This window comes from Dinoponera quadriceps, unplaced genomic scaffold (genome assembly GCF_001313825.1).
Source record: "Dinoponera quadriceps isolate SergipeBrazil2010 unplaced genomic scaffold, ASM131382v1 scaffold405, whole genome shotgun sequence".
Classification (NCBI taxonomy): Eukaryota; Metazoa; Arthropoda; class Insecta; order Hymenoptera; family Formicidae; genus Dinoponera; species Dinoponera quadriceps.
The window spans coordinates 2,987,187-3,005,100 of record NW_014554754.1 but is presented as its reverse complement, the minus strand read 5'-3'; the positions used below and the strand labels follow the sequence as shown (position 1 = coordinate 3,005,100).

General features: G+C 48.0%; 2 protein-coding genes across 2 annotated transcripts in view; both read left to right on the top strand.

Moving 5' to 3' along the window:
- The window catches only part of LOC106741514 (Down syndrome cell adhesion molecule-like protein Dscam2), a 177,459-nt gene extending 166,131 nt beyond the window's left edge, over positions 1–11,328 (top strand). The window contains exons 17-26 of the mRNA XM_014613628.1: positions 750–964; positions 2,829–3,422; positions 4,749–5,018; positions 5,472–5,926; positions 6,274–6,547; positions 6,914–7,069; positions 7,301–7,455; positions 9,288–9,507; positions 10,139–10,229; positions 10,943–11,328. Of these exons, the coding sequence (XP_014469114.1) occupies positions 750–964; positions 2,829–3,422; positions 4,749–5,018; positions 5,472–5,926; positions 6,274–6,547; positions 6,914–7,069; positions 7,301–7,455; positions 9,288–9,507; positions 10,139–10,229; positions 10,943–11,207 (2,695 nt within the window). The 3' untranslated portion in view covers positions 11,208–11,328. The remainder of the gene's footprint in view (positions 1–749; positions 965–2,828; positions 3,423–4,748; positions 5,019–5,471; positions 5,927–6,273; positions 6,548–6,913; positions 7,070–7,300; positions 7,456–9,287; positions 9,508–10,138; positions 10,230–10,942) is intronic.
- Positions 11,329–14,221: 2,893 nt separating this feature from the next.
- LOC106741287 (actin-like protein 6B) lies at positions 14,222–16,768 on the top strand. The gene is made up of 6 exons (XM_014613098.1): positions 14,222–14,233; positions 14,375–14,624; positions 14,998–15,435; positions 15,706–16,046; positions 16,241–16,336; positions 16,468–16,768. Exons 1-6 carry the CDS (start codon positions 14,222–14,224, stop codon positions 16,630–16,632), a joined length of 1,302 nt encoding a protein of 433 aa, XP_014468584.1. The 3' UTR covers positions 16,633–16,768.
- The last annotated feature ends 1,146 nt before the right edge of the window (positions 16,769–17,914 follow it).

The following is a 17,914-nucleotide window of genomic DNA, read 5'->3' as shown; positions in this document are numbered from 1 at the left end:
CGCCGTTGTTTCCGCGAGACGCGCCGTGACAAATACGAGTTTGCCAGCGCGAAGAGAGGCGCGTGTGTATGTATGTGTTTGTACACCCACACGTGTGCGATAGTCAAAAACCCCGACTCTCTGGATTTCGCCCATAGATAGCAGAGAATCGCGTGCCATTAATAAACGACGTACTATCTCGGGGTCGGTTATTTATCCGGCAGAAGCAACACCGCGACAAATCCTCGAAAAACCCCCGCGTTTTATTCTCCACCGAGGGGGGAGGGGGGGGCGCGTTTTGTTTATATCGTTTCATCGCATTGCGTTTATTACACGCCATTGTATATGCATCGTCGTCAATTTTTCATGCTTTTCGAGCGCGCTGGTTTATAGTTCCGCAGTAAACTCGATGATGTAGCTCGCGCGAGTCGCTCGCTCAAACTTGTTGCGACTTCAATTTGGGATATTTATCATTAAAACGCGTCTTTACATTTTCAGGCATTCGTCGTGCACGTCTGATTGTTGATGAATTTCATAAACGGTAATATTGCGCGAGAAATAACGCTCCTTCGTTTCACATCCCATTCGGCGAATTTATGTCGCATCGTCGTATTTTTTTTTTTTATATTCTAATCTAATTTTAAGTAACTTTAAGCCTCCACTCCGCCAAGTTTGGGCTTAAAAAAGCGACACTCGACACCTCCCTCCCTCGTCCCAGTAAACTAATTAATCACACCAGCCAGGGTGTAACGAAGACTCGTGAAATTCAGGTTCGGCGCGGAGCAATACACGTACAAAACTGTGGAAAGACGGATCTCGACGGCGAGTGTCGCATTGGGTTTGGCGAGGACGTCCATGCCCGGGCGGCAGCATCACTTGGCGAACTTGAAGAAGTACACGCGTTACAGCGTGGTCGTTCAAGCGTTCAACGCCCTCGGCCCCGGTCCCGTGACGCAGGAAGTTCAAGCGACGACGCTCGAGGATGGTAAGCGACCGTGAAAACCGCGCATCGACCGGCATTTACTTCCAGGTCGACGAGTACTCGTGGGACACGCGCACACCGAGCGAGAAAGAAGCGTTGATCTCGACGCGAAATTCAGAGTCATTTTTCAACCATACCTTTTTATCGTCTTCTCTAACAAAACAATAATGATAGCAATTATCATGATGCACATGAGATTGCTGTCAGTGACATTATAAGCACTTCTTACAGCGAGAAAGGAGCGATTGGATCGACAAGATCGGCGATTATCATCGTTCAAACAGATTTAGTGTCGGTTGAACAAATTACGCGCTGGTGCGACAATACGTTGCGTCGATACGGTTACTGGCCGAATTGCAATCGTTAATTCAATCGATAACTCATTACAGCGACTGCAAATAATTTGTTCAGCCGACTGAATTCGGGTTCGATGGACGTTACGCTTGAGAAGATTTCACTTTGGCCAAACGAAATTTCGTTGATTCCGCCACTTTGTTTTTCAGCGTGCAAAAATAACTTTCTTGCTAGCTTGAGACGCGTGATTATAAGATGTTATTTTCGAGATCGTTTGAAGTAGAATAAGGAACGAGTGAATATGATTTCGGTTTGTCCGGAGAAGGTCGATCTGTCCTGTATTATAAATTCCGCGAGACCGGCCGAACGGGGATGCGACGAGGATGCACGTGCCATCGAACGCGCGAAATTAGCACATGCGCCCGACGTTATCGATTCGCGGGCTCCGTCCGATATCGAACGTCGCACAGACATCTATTTTTACACCCGCGACTCGGGCGCCTTCAAAAATTCATGAGGAGAATAATATTCGCGCTTGCCGCGGGCCTATCACGAATTCCGCTATGAATACCAGCGCGCGCGGCAGCCGCACGACTTCCGGATAAATAATAAATTCAGATGCGGCACCCCTCCCTCCTCTCCGCGTGCCCCGCAGCGCGGTAGCGCTCGCAAATAACTTCTTTAATCCTATCCGCACGGATGGCGGACCTGGCGAAACTTTCAAGTGCACTCCGATATTTTCGATCGCAAGGGCAAACAGCCCCCGCCGACATGGGATCGCGAACCCCTTTCGACTTTATATCCGAACCCCTTCGAATATTCCACGCGTACTTTCGCGTTACCGTCGTGCCGCGGTATCTTCGATGCGATAGACGCCGTCTTACTATCCTGCGTCTCGTATTTTGCAGTTCATTTCCTCTCGGAGCTTTACGGTAATTGTGCCGCTAATGTGAAAATCCCGACCCAACGCCAGCCCGGCGATTCGTCGAAGCTAATTTATAGAAGTTAAACATACATTTAGGGCCATAAAGAACCAAGCACGGATATTATAGCGACGCAAGACGAGGACTAATAAGCTCTAGTCGAATCTTTATTAAATTGAATAGCAAACAATTTTAAAGAATTTAACTTTTTCTTTTTTTCACTAAAGGGACGTAATTTTACTTGGTAAATACGAAATTCATGAGCGGCCTCCTTCACGCCGTTGAAAATATGGCACTCTGCGATGCGACTACCTTAATGTTTCATAATTTTGCAATTCATCGAAGCTCGATGAGCCTAATTCACGGGTAAATTCGTAGACTGTCCAATTTGCGTCAGTTGGCCAAAATCGATAATTTTTTCGAATCGGCGGCTTCGTCACACCGGTTTGCTTTTATCCACTTATAATCCCACAATTCCGCGACTCGCTCGGCATTCCGCGAACGTCGCGCAACGCGCGAAATAACACGACGTAGCCATTGATCGGTGTCAAATGCTTTAGCGCTTGGTATGTGACAAGCGTTGATACATGGACTACCTCGTGCACGAAAAATCGACATCTTAATACCTCGGATATAAAACGCGCTTCCAGTCCCGAGCAGTCCTCCGCTGGACGTGCGCTGCACTGCGCTCTCCTCGCAATCTTTGCAAGTCTCCTGGGACTCCCCGCCCGACTCCAGCCTGAACGGGAACCTGAAGGGCTACAAAGTCATGTGGGAGAACACGGACGCGTCGGCGGAGTCCGCCAAGCCGGAGATGAAGATCACCACTGCCCTGACCGTGGTGATCCACGGCCTGGAGAAGTACACGAATTACTCGGTCCAAGTTCTGGCGTCCACCAAGGCCGGTGACGGCGTCGCCTCGTCGCCCCTCTTTTGCGTTACCGAGGAGGACCTGCCGGAAGTGCCGGCCGGCGTCAAGGCCGTCGCCAGCTCGGCCACGTCCATCATCGTCTCCTGGCAACCACCGTTCAAGAGTAACGGCAATATCACGGCCTACAACGTGCACATTCGGGCGCTGGGACCGGAGGGCAAGTGGCACAGGAGGGCTTTACCGCCTCATCAGACCAGCTATCAGGCCGAGGACCTGCACAAAAGGAGCCAGTACGAATTCAGCATCGCAGCTGTCACCTCGGTCGGCGAGGGACCGCAGACCCCGTCAATCACGGTCTCACCTTCCAGCGAAGGTAAATTAGTCCCGGAGTCGTAGTCTTCGGTTGATCTCAATTTGGATCTGGGTTATATAAAAAAACATAGCGTATACGCATGTTGAGAATGTAAATAAAAGTTGCATCTCTTAACTCTCCGCCGGCAACGTGTTATTTAGCACCTTCCCTCGGCAATCTGGGGCTTCGAAGTCCAGTGCAGGTTGTCACGTTATGCTCCGGATCGTATGAAAATCTGAAAAAATTCTCGCATACATGTGATAGCTTTAATAAAGTGCTTTTATCATCGTGGACGTCGGATTGTATTTTACAAAAATGCAAAGAATACAAATATTTATATAGCACAGTTTTTACAATAATGAGTTTTTGGAATAAATTGCACACCGGCTCACGGTCGCCACACAACGCACAGCGATACACGATTTTTTATAAAAAAAAGATATGAAGGCACCAAAAAATTTATTTACAAAGGAAAATCTCTTTATATATTTATTTTTTGTGGTCAGTAAAACGATTGTGCGAAACATCAAAAAATCTATTTTAAAAGTATTTTAAAAGCCAAATCTTTACATATTCATTGAAATTAGTATCAAGGGCATATAAAACGCGGAAAAAATCCAAATTATTAATCTGCAAAAATACATGGTCTATGCAATCTCTCGATGCTCGAGTCGCTGAGGGAGGGTAGAAAAATATATTCTAACTATCCTTACCAGAAAACGGACAATGTTGAACATTAACGTTCCTACGCATACATAATCTCGCTACCTCTAAGTTTCTTAGAGCTTTCAAGAGGAGATATGACGAACCCAGCTATCCATCAGTTATTCTAAAATTCACAATCAAAGAATCGACTATGCCGTCAAATCCCCATGTTACCGGTGAAAAGTTAATTTCATGGAACATATTCCGACATGCCTGGTATGTTAAAGGGCGAAAGCGCGATCGTATTTACCACATCAAGGAAACGTACTCCGCAGTCATGAAACTTGGAAATTGCTGAAGTTGCGTTTCGGTGCAAGTCGATCTGTTTGCGCAAGTTGGATTTCAGAGGGCCGTTAATTCGTCTATCCGGATAACATAAACATCTGAGCTAAATGAATTGTCCATATTTAACATAAATACTTGCTGATGAGCCGTGTTTTCTTCTATTTTGTATTTTTCGTCCAGGAGTCTTGGTAGTCCCTCCGCGAACTCCACTTCGCGAACTTTAAATCTTCCCGATCCCCCCGGCCGGAAAATACCTCCTCGAGTTTATATACTCGCCCCTCGATGAAAGTTAACTTAGATAACCGCGATTTATCGTCCCGTGTCTTCGGTAAGAGTTCGCACGATACTTTATTACAGTTCGCGCGGCCATATACTCGTTCGACACCACGCTCGTTGTGCCGTGGAAGCAAAATGTGACGCTGCCTTGCCAGAGTGTAGGCAAGCCTGAACCTTCGGTTATCTGGAAACGTTGGGGTCAGATCGTCAACCCGTCCCGAAGGGTGTCCCTCCGTCCCGACGGGTCCTTGCACATCGTCGATCTTAACAGGGACGATAGCGGAAATTACACTTGCTTCGTGGAGAATCGCCATGGCTCCGACAAAATAAGCCACCGCTTAACCGTGCAAAGTAAGTCACCCCGAATACAAGATGAAACATTTGTGGAAATACAATCGGTGCGGAATTAATCAAATAGCATCACAATTTATGGAAAAAATGTAATTATTAATTGATTAATATGAAATTAGTTAAATTATATAACTGAATGTAAATAGCGATTATTGATGATTAAAATGTTACAAGAGCGTTTCGACAAATGCGCATCGATTATGCGTACACTTTTAACAGCTTTTGAAAATGTCGCTCTGATTCCTGTCCGCTTTATATTTCTTGTGATTTTATCCGCTGTCTATATTTTTTCATCTCGTATCGAGCGTTCGAAAAATAGGGACGAAAAATAGAGACGAGATGTTCTCTCCTCGGGAAAGTCCCTTTAAACGCGCGGTCGGGAGGAATCTTGGCTCGCGATACACCGGCGGTAAGACAAGGGCAAGATCCTTGAGTCAATATTTGTCTCCTCAGTACCACCTGCGGCACCGATATTGCACGCGATCGGCACCAGCAGCAATTCGATCAACGTGCAGTGGAAGATGATCGACGACGGCGACTCGCCGATCAAGGGCTATATCCTGCACTACAAACGCGAATCCGGCGAGTGGGAGGAGTTCAAGGTGTCGCACAAAGTGAACACCTTCGTGCTGTCGCGGCTCTGGTGCGGCAATGACTACCAGGTGTACATGACGGCGTACAATCGCATCGGCATGGGTAAACCGAGCAAGATCTTCAAGGCGACCACGAAAGGCTCGAAGCCGGACGACTCGCCCGGCAACGGTGATAAGTTCGTCACGGTTAATGTGTCTTGGATCACGCTGCATCTCAGTATGTGGAACGACGGGGGATGTCCTATAACGTACTTCGAGCTGGAGTACAAGAAAAGTGGCGAGGGCATTTGGACGCTGGTCTCGAATAACATAGAGGTAACCACGTGGAGATATTTCGCCGTGGAGCGTAAACTTCTTCATCTCATTCTCTTTCTGTTTTGTGAAAATCACCGATACTGCTCTCTCTCTCTCTCTCTCTCTCTCTTCCCTTTCTCATCGCACCGAGTAAGCACAAAGAAAATAATTTCTCCCGTTACTTCCGTCTTGTTACGAAACTTTCATCGTTAAAATTTCCATCGCATGTTCTCTCGTAGAGAGGAATTTTTAACGACGCTAAATCCCGCAACCGATGCCTCGCTACTCTCCGTTTCTCTCCGTTCACACTGATATATCCGCGAAATACGGTGCAATATTTAATACGAGATTACGGGTATTGTCTTCAGGTGCAAAAGACGTATACTCTGAGCGAGCTGCAGCCGGGCACAACTTACAATATCCGCATAAGAGCGCACAACAACGCGGGTTCGTCGGTGGCCGAGTACAAGATAACGACGTTGCAGCTGCACATTAGCACGACCGTGTCCGCCATCGAGATCGATCACTATATACCGCAGCACACCTCCGTGTACTCGGATCTGAAGCTCATCGTGCCTCTGGTGCTGAGCTCGCTCGCGGTCATCGCCGCGGCCGGCGCTGTCTTCTACTGCTTCCGTAAACGTTAGTCCGACAGACGTACGAAAGCTCGCGAGTGGCGCGAAATTTGCTTTCAAATCAAATCCAAATATGCGTACGGAGGTAACGGAAGGTGAACCTTAAAAACGGCAGTCGTCTAGAAAAAGAAAAACGAAAGAAAAGTAGCGTTTCCAGAAACGAGCGCGAAAACGGCGAATTGATTCGATGGATACTAAACGGACCTCGAGGACGATTGTTTCGCTTTACGGAGGAAATATTTCGTCTGGTTCGCCGGTGGACCAAACGAAACTGTTTTCTCGTCAAACCGAGAGATCGGTTCAGCCGCGAGCGAAATACCGATTTGACTTTGAAGATCCCGACAAGATCGTCACTGAACGTTTCCATTGGCAGGTCCGTTCATGGGCGACATCGGGAGCCTGCACGACGCGCAGACCGCGGCTGCCTTAGACAATAAGCAGAACATGGAGCAACGCGAGCAGTATTACGCCACCGTACGTAAGCCGCTACGTTCGCCGATACACGAGATGACCTTAGAAAAGATACCAGGTGAGATAGACAGACTCGCTCGCTCGGTGTGCGAAATCGACACGAGCGAGCCCTTACTTGCCGCTAATCGATGGGGGTTGGATGGAAAAAAACGAAGGGGGAAAAAGAGCGATTGAAAAGCGAGCGATTGGGCTCTCGCGGAGAGAATACAAGAGAGAAAGCGCGCGAGGGGCAAAACGATCGCGGTCCCCGGTAGTCATTATTAACGATCGCCATTAAACATGCTTGTAGAATATTCGGAAGATATCTACCCGTACGCCACGTTCCAGCTGGAGGAAAGCGTTCCTGCAGGAGGCGACAGCCGCTGCAATTCTGCCGCGCCTCTTCAGACCTTTGTCTATCACGACCCTCGTCTGTCCACTGCCGATACCCTTCAGTTACGAGAGGTATCGTCCGCCGAATTAATCGCCGTTAGCGTTGCCGCCTACGCCCGCCTCGCCGCACGTTTTTCTCCCTCGAGTGTTATTCTATTCCTCTCTTTTTCCTCCTCCTCTCTCTCTCTCTCTCTCTCTCTCTCTCGGGCATATTTATTTCGAAATTGTAAAATTTGTCAAAGTTCTTCTCTCTCTCTCTCTCTCTTTCTCTCTCTCTCTCTCTCTCTCTCTCTCTCGCCGGATATAATCTTCATTTCTTCCTTTGTAGACTAGTCGTTAAATTATTTTGAATCGTTCTTGAAATTATTTTAAATCATGCTCTCCAATCTCTCTCTCTCTCTCTCTCTCTCTCGCATTTCCACATTTCGACTCTCGATAATTTCGACGGTATTCGATTACGCAATCGGGAGCTTTCGATGAAACGAGCCCGATATTCGATATGAGCGCGCTAAACGTGCGGGGAGATACGCAAGCACGAGTCTATCATCGCTTTTATCATTCTCATCCCCTCATGCATTCCCGGCTTCGTTACACCCACGACGATGATCACGCATTGCATGCGCACCCTCGATCGGCCCACCCGCTCCCACGGCGCATTCGGGGCCCTTAGCGATTCACTGTGTGAATATTTAGGTCACTCGCATGCTCCTCGTGTGCGAGCCCCTCGAGCGTCTTATGCGCGATCAATTGCGCGACGTGATTGCGAATGTTAATTTCGCGCGCAAATTTCCCTCGCATCTTTTCTCTCATCCCTCCTCTCGTCCGTCCGTCCGTCCGTTTATTCGGCCCACGATTTCTCACGGTACGAGTATCACGACTTCTCCGACACGTTTCTTCCGATACGACGAAACCGCGATTACCGAACGCCGCGAGCCCGATCATTGCGACTGCTGGTCCCACCTCGCTTCGTCTCGCAGCTGTCCTGAAACGGTGATTCGCGAGAAGTTGCGGATTAGAAGAGCAAACTATTTAGATCCGCCGAGTATGCTGTTCGCCATTTATACATTCACATCGCTCGCCGAGTTTCGCCGTAGCTCCGCTAGCTGTAGCATAAGCTCTCTCTCTCTCTCTCTCTCTCTCTCTCTTTCTTTCTCTCTTTCTCTGTCTATCTCTCATGATTCATCGCATCGCCCTCACCGCAGCCTCCCAATTCGACGAAGTAGAACAGAGTTTCTGTGGAGATGGTGACGGACGTCGGTGCCCGCTCGTTTTTCCATCATTGTCACGATTAAACGGCAAACAGAATGCAAAAGTACACATCGGTCGAGAGATTGTTTCTCAATCAAATCCGTTATACGTGCGGGGAAGAAACGTCAGGCGGACGACACGAAGTCACCCGCCGAGGCATTCATTGATAACGAAGCGCACTGTCCCTTCGGCTGATCTCGGTCGTGCGAGCGAACAGCGTGAAAAATTCAGGAAAAACGGGAATTGTCATTAAAGTCCACGATAGGATCCAAAAGAGTACTCGAGAAGAACCTTAGAGCGAACGGAGGAATCCGAAGTGACCGCCGGTTCCTCTTAATTCGACATCGCCCGGCCCGTCGGTTGGACGCGCGGCGATGAATTATAGTGAACATTTCCGCCCTCGAGATTCCCGCGGCGTCGCCTGACTTCTCGTGTACGAGCAGCAATCTCGGCATTGATAAATTATTATCCCGGGTCCAGGCGGAAGCTCACCAAGTCACGACTCTCGACAACGGCTCTGGTCTAAGGTCCGCTTCTCGTAGACGCTCGTAGACGACCGTCAACGTACGGTCGGCTGATAAACTGCCGACGGGATTGAGATGCGGCGAATGCGCGACGTGCCATTTTATATGGAAACCAATTCCGTCTGATTGCAGTCGGATTGCAACCGGTACACTAAGGTGCGCGGAGGCCGTTCGTCCTCTGCGCCGTTGCACAAAGCGCACAAGGTCAGTCAGGGCAAGTCCGAGTCGGAGGAGTACGACACCCTGGGCTCGGACAGCGACACGGAAGTCGGGACCAGCAGCCGAACCGAGTCTTCCAATCACCTCGTCGATTCGCACCACTCGGCATCTGCGGCCGACTCGCGCGTCCACAGTATGCAATATTTTCACCACTTTCTCTCTCTCTCTATCTCTCTTTCTTTTTCTCTCTTCTTCCTCTTCTTCAGGGGCGTAGCAGGCCTAGAGTAGCGAAAAGAAAGCGACGCTGCTAGGACGCCGCAGCGTTCACCCTGATTTGATCTCCCTCCCGATGTGTCTCGAAACTCGTCTGCTCGGGCTGCCCGGGCCGAACTTACTTTTTGATTGTCGCGGAAGCCCACCTTTTTGCACGTGAATCTCACTTTCGACCACGAAATTCGTAGCTACGCTCCTGCTTCTCTTCTCCCGGGCGCTTCCGCCGCTCTCTTCTGCTTCTAGCTGCGGCTGCGATTTTGGTTACCGATAATCCCGCGAGCATGGGCCACGACAGCACGCGAGATGCACGGTCGGTGTCGACGTTTCTCCTTTTTTGCTTCCTTTCCGACGAAACGCCGCGTTCGGTGTGTCCGATTAGCTTGCGGTCTCTTGTTTGTCGTCCGATTGTTATGCGCTGCGCTGGCTGCAACGTAGATCCACGGAGAAAGTGTCCGTGACAAGGCCGCGGGAGCACTGCGATTAATCATTTATGTTCAGCGAGCTGTAAGCAGGACAGTCTGAGGAAACGACGGGATAACGTTTGCTTGCAGACTTCCTGTACCATGGACCAGAATCTAGCACGTCTACAGAACCCTCACCGATTTTTGAGAGAAAATCGTTTCCTGGAAGGGGAAGACCCAAGTAAGTAACACGTCATTCGGATTTTAATTTTCACACTTCGACAAGTTCAAAGAGTTTCACCCGAATCACCGGGATTAATAATCGAGAATGTGCGAAAAAAATCAGTTCAATTCAAGACTTACATTCTCATTTCTAAGCAAGAGAATATATTATATAATCTTGTATGAAGATTAATAATCTAACAATTGTATCAATATGAAGACGTGAATCGAGTTCTCGGGATACGCTATCTTTAATTGAAGGAGACCAGTAATAGCCAGTACTGGCAAGTAGTTGTCGAAATTAAAAACGATTAGACTTAAAAAATCGATGAACCCAAACGTTTCGCTCGTTCCAACCCTCTTCAGTGACAAAGACTAACTGATTACTCCAGTTGACTTTTGAAGTCTATCAATTTTTAATCTCGCGACTACTTACCGGCGCCTAATCTTGGGCCTCTTTAATTCAGACTTTCTATCCAATACTTTTATCTCTCAATTCATTAAAAAATATCTCCGAATAACAGGAATATGATGTTTTTAATGGTACCACTTAGAACCTTCTTTATGTAAGCACAAGTTTTATCTTCACATACAAGATTAGATATTCTTCCTTAAAAATGAGAATACGAATCTTGATATTAATTATTTTCCGTGTGCACACCAGCTACACTTTTCCCCTCGAGTCTCGAGAGGAACAGCCTTAACCGGTTTCCAAATTCCTCCCGTTTCCAGGATGTTACAGCTGGCGCGTCATACCAGCGAGGAGGCCCGTGCCAACTTCGGGCCAATCGCCGGGCCTGGCCATCCCAAGCACCAGTCGGGCAATTCCTGTGCCAATCGGGACCAGGAGCGTGACGGATCAGGAAACCTGTTCGTCCCCAAGCTGGACCCACCCTCGGGCTTCTCCGACGCGTTTGAGTTAAGCGAGGCCGAGTGCGACCTCGATCGCGGTCACAGCAGCCAACGAAACGTCCGTGACTTCGTAATCGCGGTGTAAATAAATGTAAAAGCTTCCGATGCGCACGCGAGAACCCCGTCGTAAAGTATAGAAAAATAAAAGAAAGAAAAAAACAAAGAAAAAAAAGGAGAAGAGAGAGAAAGAGAGAGAGAGAGAGAGAGAGAAGGAGAGAGAGAAAGAGAGAGAGAGAGAGAGAGAGAAGAAGAGAAAGAAGAAGGAAGGAATGGAGAGAGGAAAACCATATGCAAAAATCGATGTAAACCGCGGTCCGTCGTTTCGTTAATTCGAATTGGCGCCTCGCGTCCGGCCGCCAGCCACTCAAGTGATAATCCGACGTGCTCCCCTCGTCCTGTTCCTGGCCTATGTCGACGAGACAACGCGTTGCCGCTCGTATCTTAGAGACGGCCCTGTTATCAGCTCGACGATGCGCTCCGTGAACTGCCCGTCACAGCGGCGCTTCCTGGTTTCCAGCGCGATCGATCCGACGCGGTCGAGGCCAGTCCTTGACGCGTCTGGTATTTAGGGCGTAAAGTAATGATAATAATCAGGCGAACGAACGCGAACACACGTGCGGCAGATTAATCGTAATCAGCATTCAACTTTACAGAGAAGCAAAGCTTAATGAGAGAGAGAGAGAGAGAGAGAGGGAGAAAATATAAGCTGCCGCTTGGTTTCGCTTGGTGCAAAGGGCGGCGCCGTATTGTTGTTTGTTCTATATCCGTGGCAGGAATATATATGTACGGGCACCCGCGAGTCCGCGAAGCGTTTCGACGACGACGATTCGTCAACTGCCACGTTTGTTCCACTCCGTGTAATAATCCTAGTTAGTTGAAATGGCGGCGTTACGCGTGATCAGCATCCACCTCGGATTTCTTCCCTCCGGCAAGGATCTCTGCGCGAATACTTGCCATCGATGCCAAAGTACACACATGTACGAACACACACACACACACACACACACGTGTGCACACAACATGCACACGTGCACTCCGCAATCCTGTAATTATTAATAATAGCGAAAGTATAACGCGAACACGCGACGACTGTGACAAAACTGTGAAATTCTAATGGTAACGGGAGCGAACCTGCGAACTGCCATCTTACTCTATTATACGGAACGACCAACGACTGCGAAAAAAAAAAAAGAAGAAACTTTTTCCGATCGACCAATATACCTGCGGATTGTCTCCCGTCTGACAGGACATTAAGGTGTACACCGGATGCATATCGAAGCGAGCAATACGCGACTTCCGAGCGTTTCCTTTGTCTTCCAGTCATCCTGGTCATCCAACTCGACGATAACACATTCATTCTTCCACAACGAATCGCGAGCCCCCACATCGTCCATCACGAAGCAGCTCCCTTTCAACGCACACCGATCTCTAGCTTCCGCGAGGTCTGTTACCGTACGTGTTAAAGTAATCGAGGAGAAAGAAATAATGCAATAGAACCAGATCGTTCGTCGTTGTCGTCGGTGTCGTTTCAACCTTACCCACGAGAGAGACTGAAGAGCGTTATAGTGGGTTCACGCGTGACATTCGCCGCGCGACCCTCGATCACTCCACGTGGACCTCGCGCGAGAGAGTTTTCTCCCCTCGCGTTACTCGGTCGCGCCGCTCGACGAGAGAGGAGACCGCCGCCTTGAAACGTCGCAGGCTAAGTGTCGCGCGTCGACCCAGGTCTTAGTAAACGAATTACCACGTAGCGTAAACGTAAACAACCGAACATAATGTCTGTAAGCTGTCTATTACTACTGTACACTATACCCACTGTACCTCGCTCAAACCGCGCACGCACATTCGACAACCCCCCCCCCCCGTCCTCTCCCGTCAAGTTGAAAGATGAAGAAAATAAAAGAGAAGAAGAAGGAAGAAGAAGACGTAACGACACGAACGCCAGCCCCGCGTCGATTAACGATCGACGGACCCCGTTGTGATGATGCGAACAATGAATCGAGGAGAGATGAGAGAACTGTGCTCGAATGTCATCGCCATCGAAACGCAGCCTTCGAGATACTATATGTTGTCATCAAATCCGTTTAGCCGTTGCCGACCGCGTCACTCTCACCCCCCTCCTCCCCCGTTGGTTGGGTTATCGTTCGCTCCTGGCTGGGTGACGATGATTTTTCAGTCAGCCGTTACTCCACGCCCTGATCTCCCCCTCCTCCCCCCTCCAACGTTAATTCAATCCTCGAGTCATTTCGCGCGAGGTGGAGAGAAGCGAGAGGAGTCGCCCTGTTGATATATCGTCTACTTTACGACACACGAAATGATGATTTACCACAAAATTCGTACGATTGTGTTTTAGACGACTTTAGATTGTTTATATTCTATTTACTTTGTAAAATATACAACACTAATTCCATATTGGAAAACGCTCGTCCCGTGTTTGCGTACTTCTTCATTCATCTCCGTCCTCTTACCCCCTCCCCCTTCCACCCCTCTTCTCCTTTCGACGTCTATCCTTTCTAATAGTCTTAAGAAATTAGCTCAAATTTTCAAATTCCCGCCGGAACTTCGTGATACCTCCTCGCTCATTATATTCTCCTAATACCAAAATGTGAAAATCGAGTATATACGCCATGTTCAATCAGAATATCTGTTATATAGTTATTTACTACTATATAATTATTCATTTTTTGCCACATCTTTGCAGGTAATTGCCTGATTTCGTGCCTGTAAAATAATTTTTAAAACTAGTAAATTATCGACCATCCGAAGAAACTTCATACGCCCTTCTAATCTAAATAGATGCTTAATTAATACAATGATTAAATTATAATATATAATAACGGATAACGACGGATGAAAATCCCTGCGAAAAAGTTGAAAAACAAAGCAAAGGAATTGTCGTCACATCTGTAAATGCATATTAATCGAACCATCAAGAGATCGCTGTCAGAAGATTATCTCTCCCCATCCTCGACAAATTTGGAATTGAAATCATGCTTATCGCTATAACCGTTGATCGATTCGCCGCAGGAGGGCAATCACCCGCGGGATCCTCTCTCGCATCGCTCGGGAGGGCACGTGTACGCGTGTGCGAGCTTGCGTATGTGGGAGTCCGTACGTGCGATAAAACGGCAAACGTGGAGGAGAGCTCCACCGGACATGCGCCAGGCTTTCTCTCCCTTCAGGTACTATGAGCGGTGGTGTCTACGGCGGTGGTAAGTACGCCGCGCTCCATAATTATTCCGGTCCGGAAAGAGGACACGTTTGAGGATTATTCAGCCGGCGGCACTCTCGATTCTTTCGCCAGACGAGGTAGGTGCTATCATCTTCGACGTCGGACACCAGAGCCTTCGCGTGGGATATGGCGGCGAGGACACGCCGAAGGCCGAAATCCCGACGGTCCTCGGGGTGTGGGAGGACCCGGCCGAACCTGGCGTCGACGGCAATAATATCGTCAGGAAGCACTACAACATGGACGTCACGGCAATTCAAGTACGAAAAAAGGGTATGATATCATTTTATATATATATATCTCATTGTAATAAAAATATAATTATGTAATCGCGTTAAAATGACACACAGCAGTCATCGAGATGATTCTCGGTCGGATGTTACAATTGATGTCATATCTCTTTAATAACGTGTACGTTGCGATTAAAGGTCTCAACTTTACCAATGAATGACCACGCTAAATTTCCCAAATAAACATCATTAAATATTAATCTGTTTAATTAATAATGTGTTCGGAAGGTCGGGGGCGGCTCGGTCGAAATTTCCAGCCACAGGTTGTTAACAGCCGGTTGTTTACAAACAAAATGTCTCGCGCGGAACGTCATCACCCTCCGGTATTCACGTCGAAGTGTCCGATTTTGATTTAGACATGGAGATAGTGAGTCTGATGAAAGACGGCATGATCGAGGACTGGGATATGTTCGAGCGGCTAACCGAGTACACTTACCAGCAACGCTTGCACGCCCTCGCCGAGCACCATCCGATCCTGATGACCGAATGTCCCTGGAACACCAGACTGAAGCGGGAGAAACTGCTGGAGCTGATGTTCGAAAAGTTCAACGTGCCGGCGATGTACATCTGCAAGAACGCCGTGTTGGCCGCTTACGCTAACGGCAGGTCCACCGCGATGGTCGTGGACAGCGGCGCGACGCACACCAGCGCGGTGCCGGTGCACGACGGTTACGTTATCACCCAGGGGATCGTCAAGAGTCCTTTGGGAGGCGACTTCATCACCATGCAATGTAGACAGTTCTTCGAGGAGAAGGATATCGAATTGGTGCCGGCTTGTCTCATCGCTAGCAAGGGTAAGTGCGGCGCAACGTCTTATCACGAAGAAATGCAATCGATCGTCGTAATTTACGAATCAAGGGGAGGATAAACTCGACGAATTTCGTCCAGATGTAAATTTCGATCAACACGGATAATTATAATTGCCCCAACATCCTGGATTAACCTTTGACTGAGCGAAATATAAATTCGAAGGAGGGAAATGAAGGTGAATTTAATCCAGGCCGTTCTGCGAGAAGTTTCGTAACTTCGCAGATTTTACCTTCGAATATTCATGTTTCTTTCAGACGTAGTACGCGAGAGAGATCCTCCACGTTGGTCGAAACGAGCCGGTGCCCAACCGACGTCTTCCTGGATGAGCTACATGGTCAGAGAGCTGCTGCAGGATTTTCAGATGAACTGCCTGCAGGTGTCGGACAGCCCGTACGACGAAGACGTGGCGAACACATTGCCCATGAAGCATTTTGAGTTCCCGACCGGGTACAATGACGACTTTGGGTCCGTCAGACTGATGATACCCGAGGCACTTTTCGACCCCAGCAACGTCAAAGGCGTGGGCGCGAGTATCTTAGGGGTTGGTCCTCTGGTCACCACGAGTGTTGGAATGTGCGACATGGACATTAGACCGGTACGGTAATCGATCAATGTTATAAGAAATATGGGCTATCAAACGGATACCTCCAAGAATAATTCGAAAGAAATTATAGTGAACGTAAGAAATTTCGTGGAGCAATTCACGTAGTTCGCGTAGCTGTAACTTTTTCATGACGTTGCTACGTAGCGGGCATTGGATCGTTCTAATCGTGTATCTACGCGTTACAGAGCTTATACGGCAGCGTGGTGGTGACCGGTGGCAACTCCTGCCTTCAAGGATTCAGCGAACGGTTGAATCGGGACCTGGCCAGCAAGACGCCGCCGGTAAGCTCGCATTGAGACTCGCATTGACACCGATCAGCGAGTCTTTATCACTGGCCCTCTGGCTCACGATCTCCACATTCAACCCTTCGTCGAATCCTGCGACAGCGCAAAAATCGGACGTTTCTTTGCAGAGCATGAGACTGAAAATAATTAGCGCGAACAGCTCGAGCGAGCGTCGCTATGGCGCCTGGATCGGCGGCTCGATTCTCAGCTCCTTGGGATCGTTCCAGCAAATGTGGCTGTCACGGCAGGAATACGAAGAGTCCGGCAAGATTATTTTAGAGAGATGCGCGTAATTCGGCAAAGGTGACGAGAGGTATTCGTTAATCATGGTGCTAGGATTTCGGAGGGTCGAAGAACCAGTTATTTTTCGGTAAACCGATCATTTAGCTATTTAAGATCTTACGATCGTGCAACGACCGTTCTGGCGGCGTGACGAGCTAGAGGGTTGGGGNGGGGGGGGGGGGGCTTCTAAAAAACGTCCGAAGGAAAATTATACGAGAAATTGAATTTTATGTCTACCACGAGAAATCTTGTGAATAATTTTATCAGCCATTGCTAAAATTACCAATTTTTTGCCGGTTCACCGAACTGAACAAAGAGACGTTCTGAGCAACGTCACGACTGATGTAACGACGGTGGTTGAACGTAGTCCTCCCGTCCTCGCGAGCAACAATTATCAAATGCACTAAGGGAAACGCCTAAGATTTTAAGGATACTACGAGAACGTTATTCTAAAGATAAGTCTGAAGATGTATCCGCGATCTTCGGAAGGTAATTTTTCACGATGGAAGTTCGCACGGGAGTGTTTCCGATCAATTAACCGTACTTCAGAAAGTTCAATAGGAAAGCAGGATTGATCGGAAGCATCTGACGTGACGCATGAAATCACGGATAAAACGTTCCACGGAAATAATGGTTTTGATCTCGCTTTAGATGCTAATGTTCGCGATAGGCATATAAATATAACAGACGCGGCTTATAAAGATACAGTTCCTAACTACTCCAAGAATCTTCCACGTATAGTATCTTCTGCGAGAAGAATGCCACTTCCCGTCAAAGTCACTCCGGAAACAAGAGCGGGTACAACGTAAGCTAGGTCATACATAGTGAATTGCATTAGGTATTTACTTCACTGTAAGCAAAGTACTCGCTTTACATTGAGACAATAGTAAAAGTCCGTTATCGCGTGGCTGCTGTCACTCTAAGTTACCCTCAAGAAGCGACATTATCGTAGTAAAAAACGTAAAGTATCTAGCGCCTAATATTCATTATTTACAGAAATATTCTCTGAAACACAGAACCGTCAATATCGTCTCATCATGCTCGAGTCGGGCGTCATTAAGAGGCCGGAGTATTTTGAAAAAACAAAATCGGAGAAATGTGGAACTAAAAACAACTGAGGTGTTATTATTCGCAATAGCGTTGTTCGAAAAGGCAACAACTCGGAGTCCTCGGTGGTTTGATAGAGACTCAATTTCTAATTTCAAAATCGCTCGCGAAATAATTCGATTACTATTGATATTTTCGCTTTGCGTAAGTAGTCAAATATTCGCGGAATTGATTTTGTGAATTGTA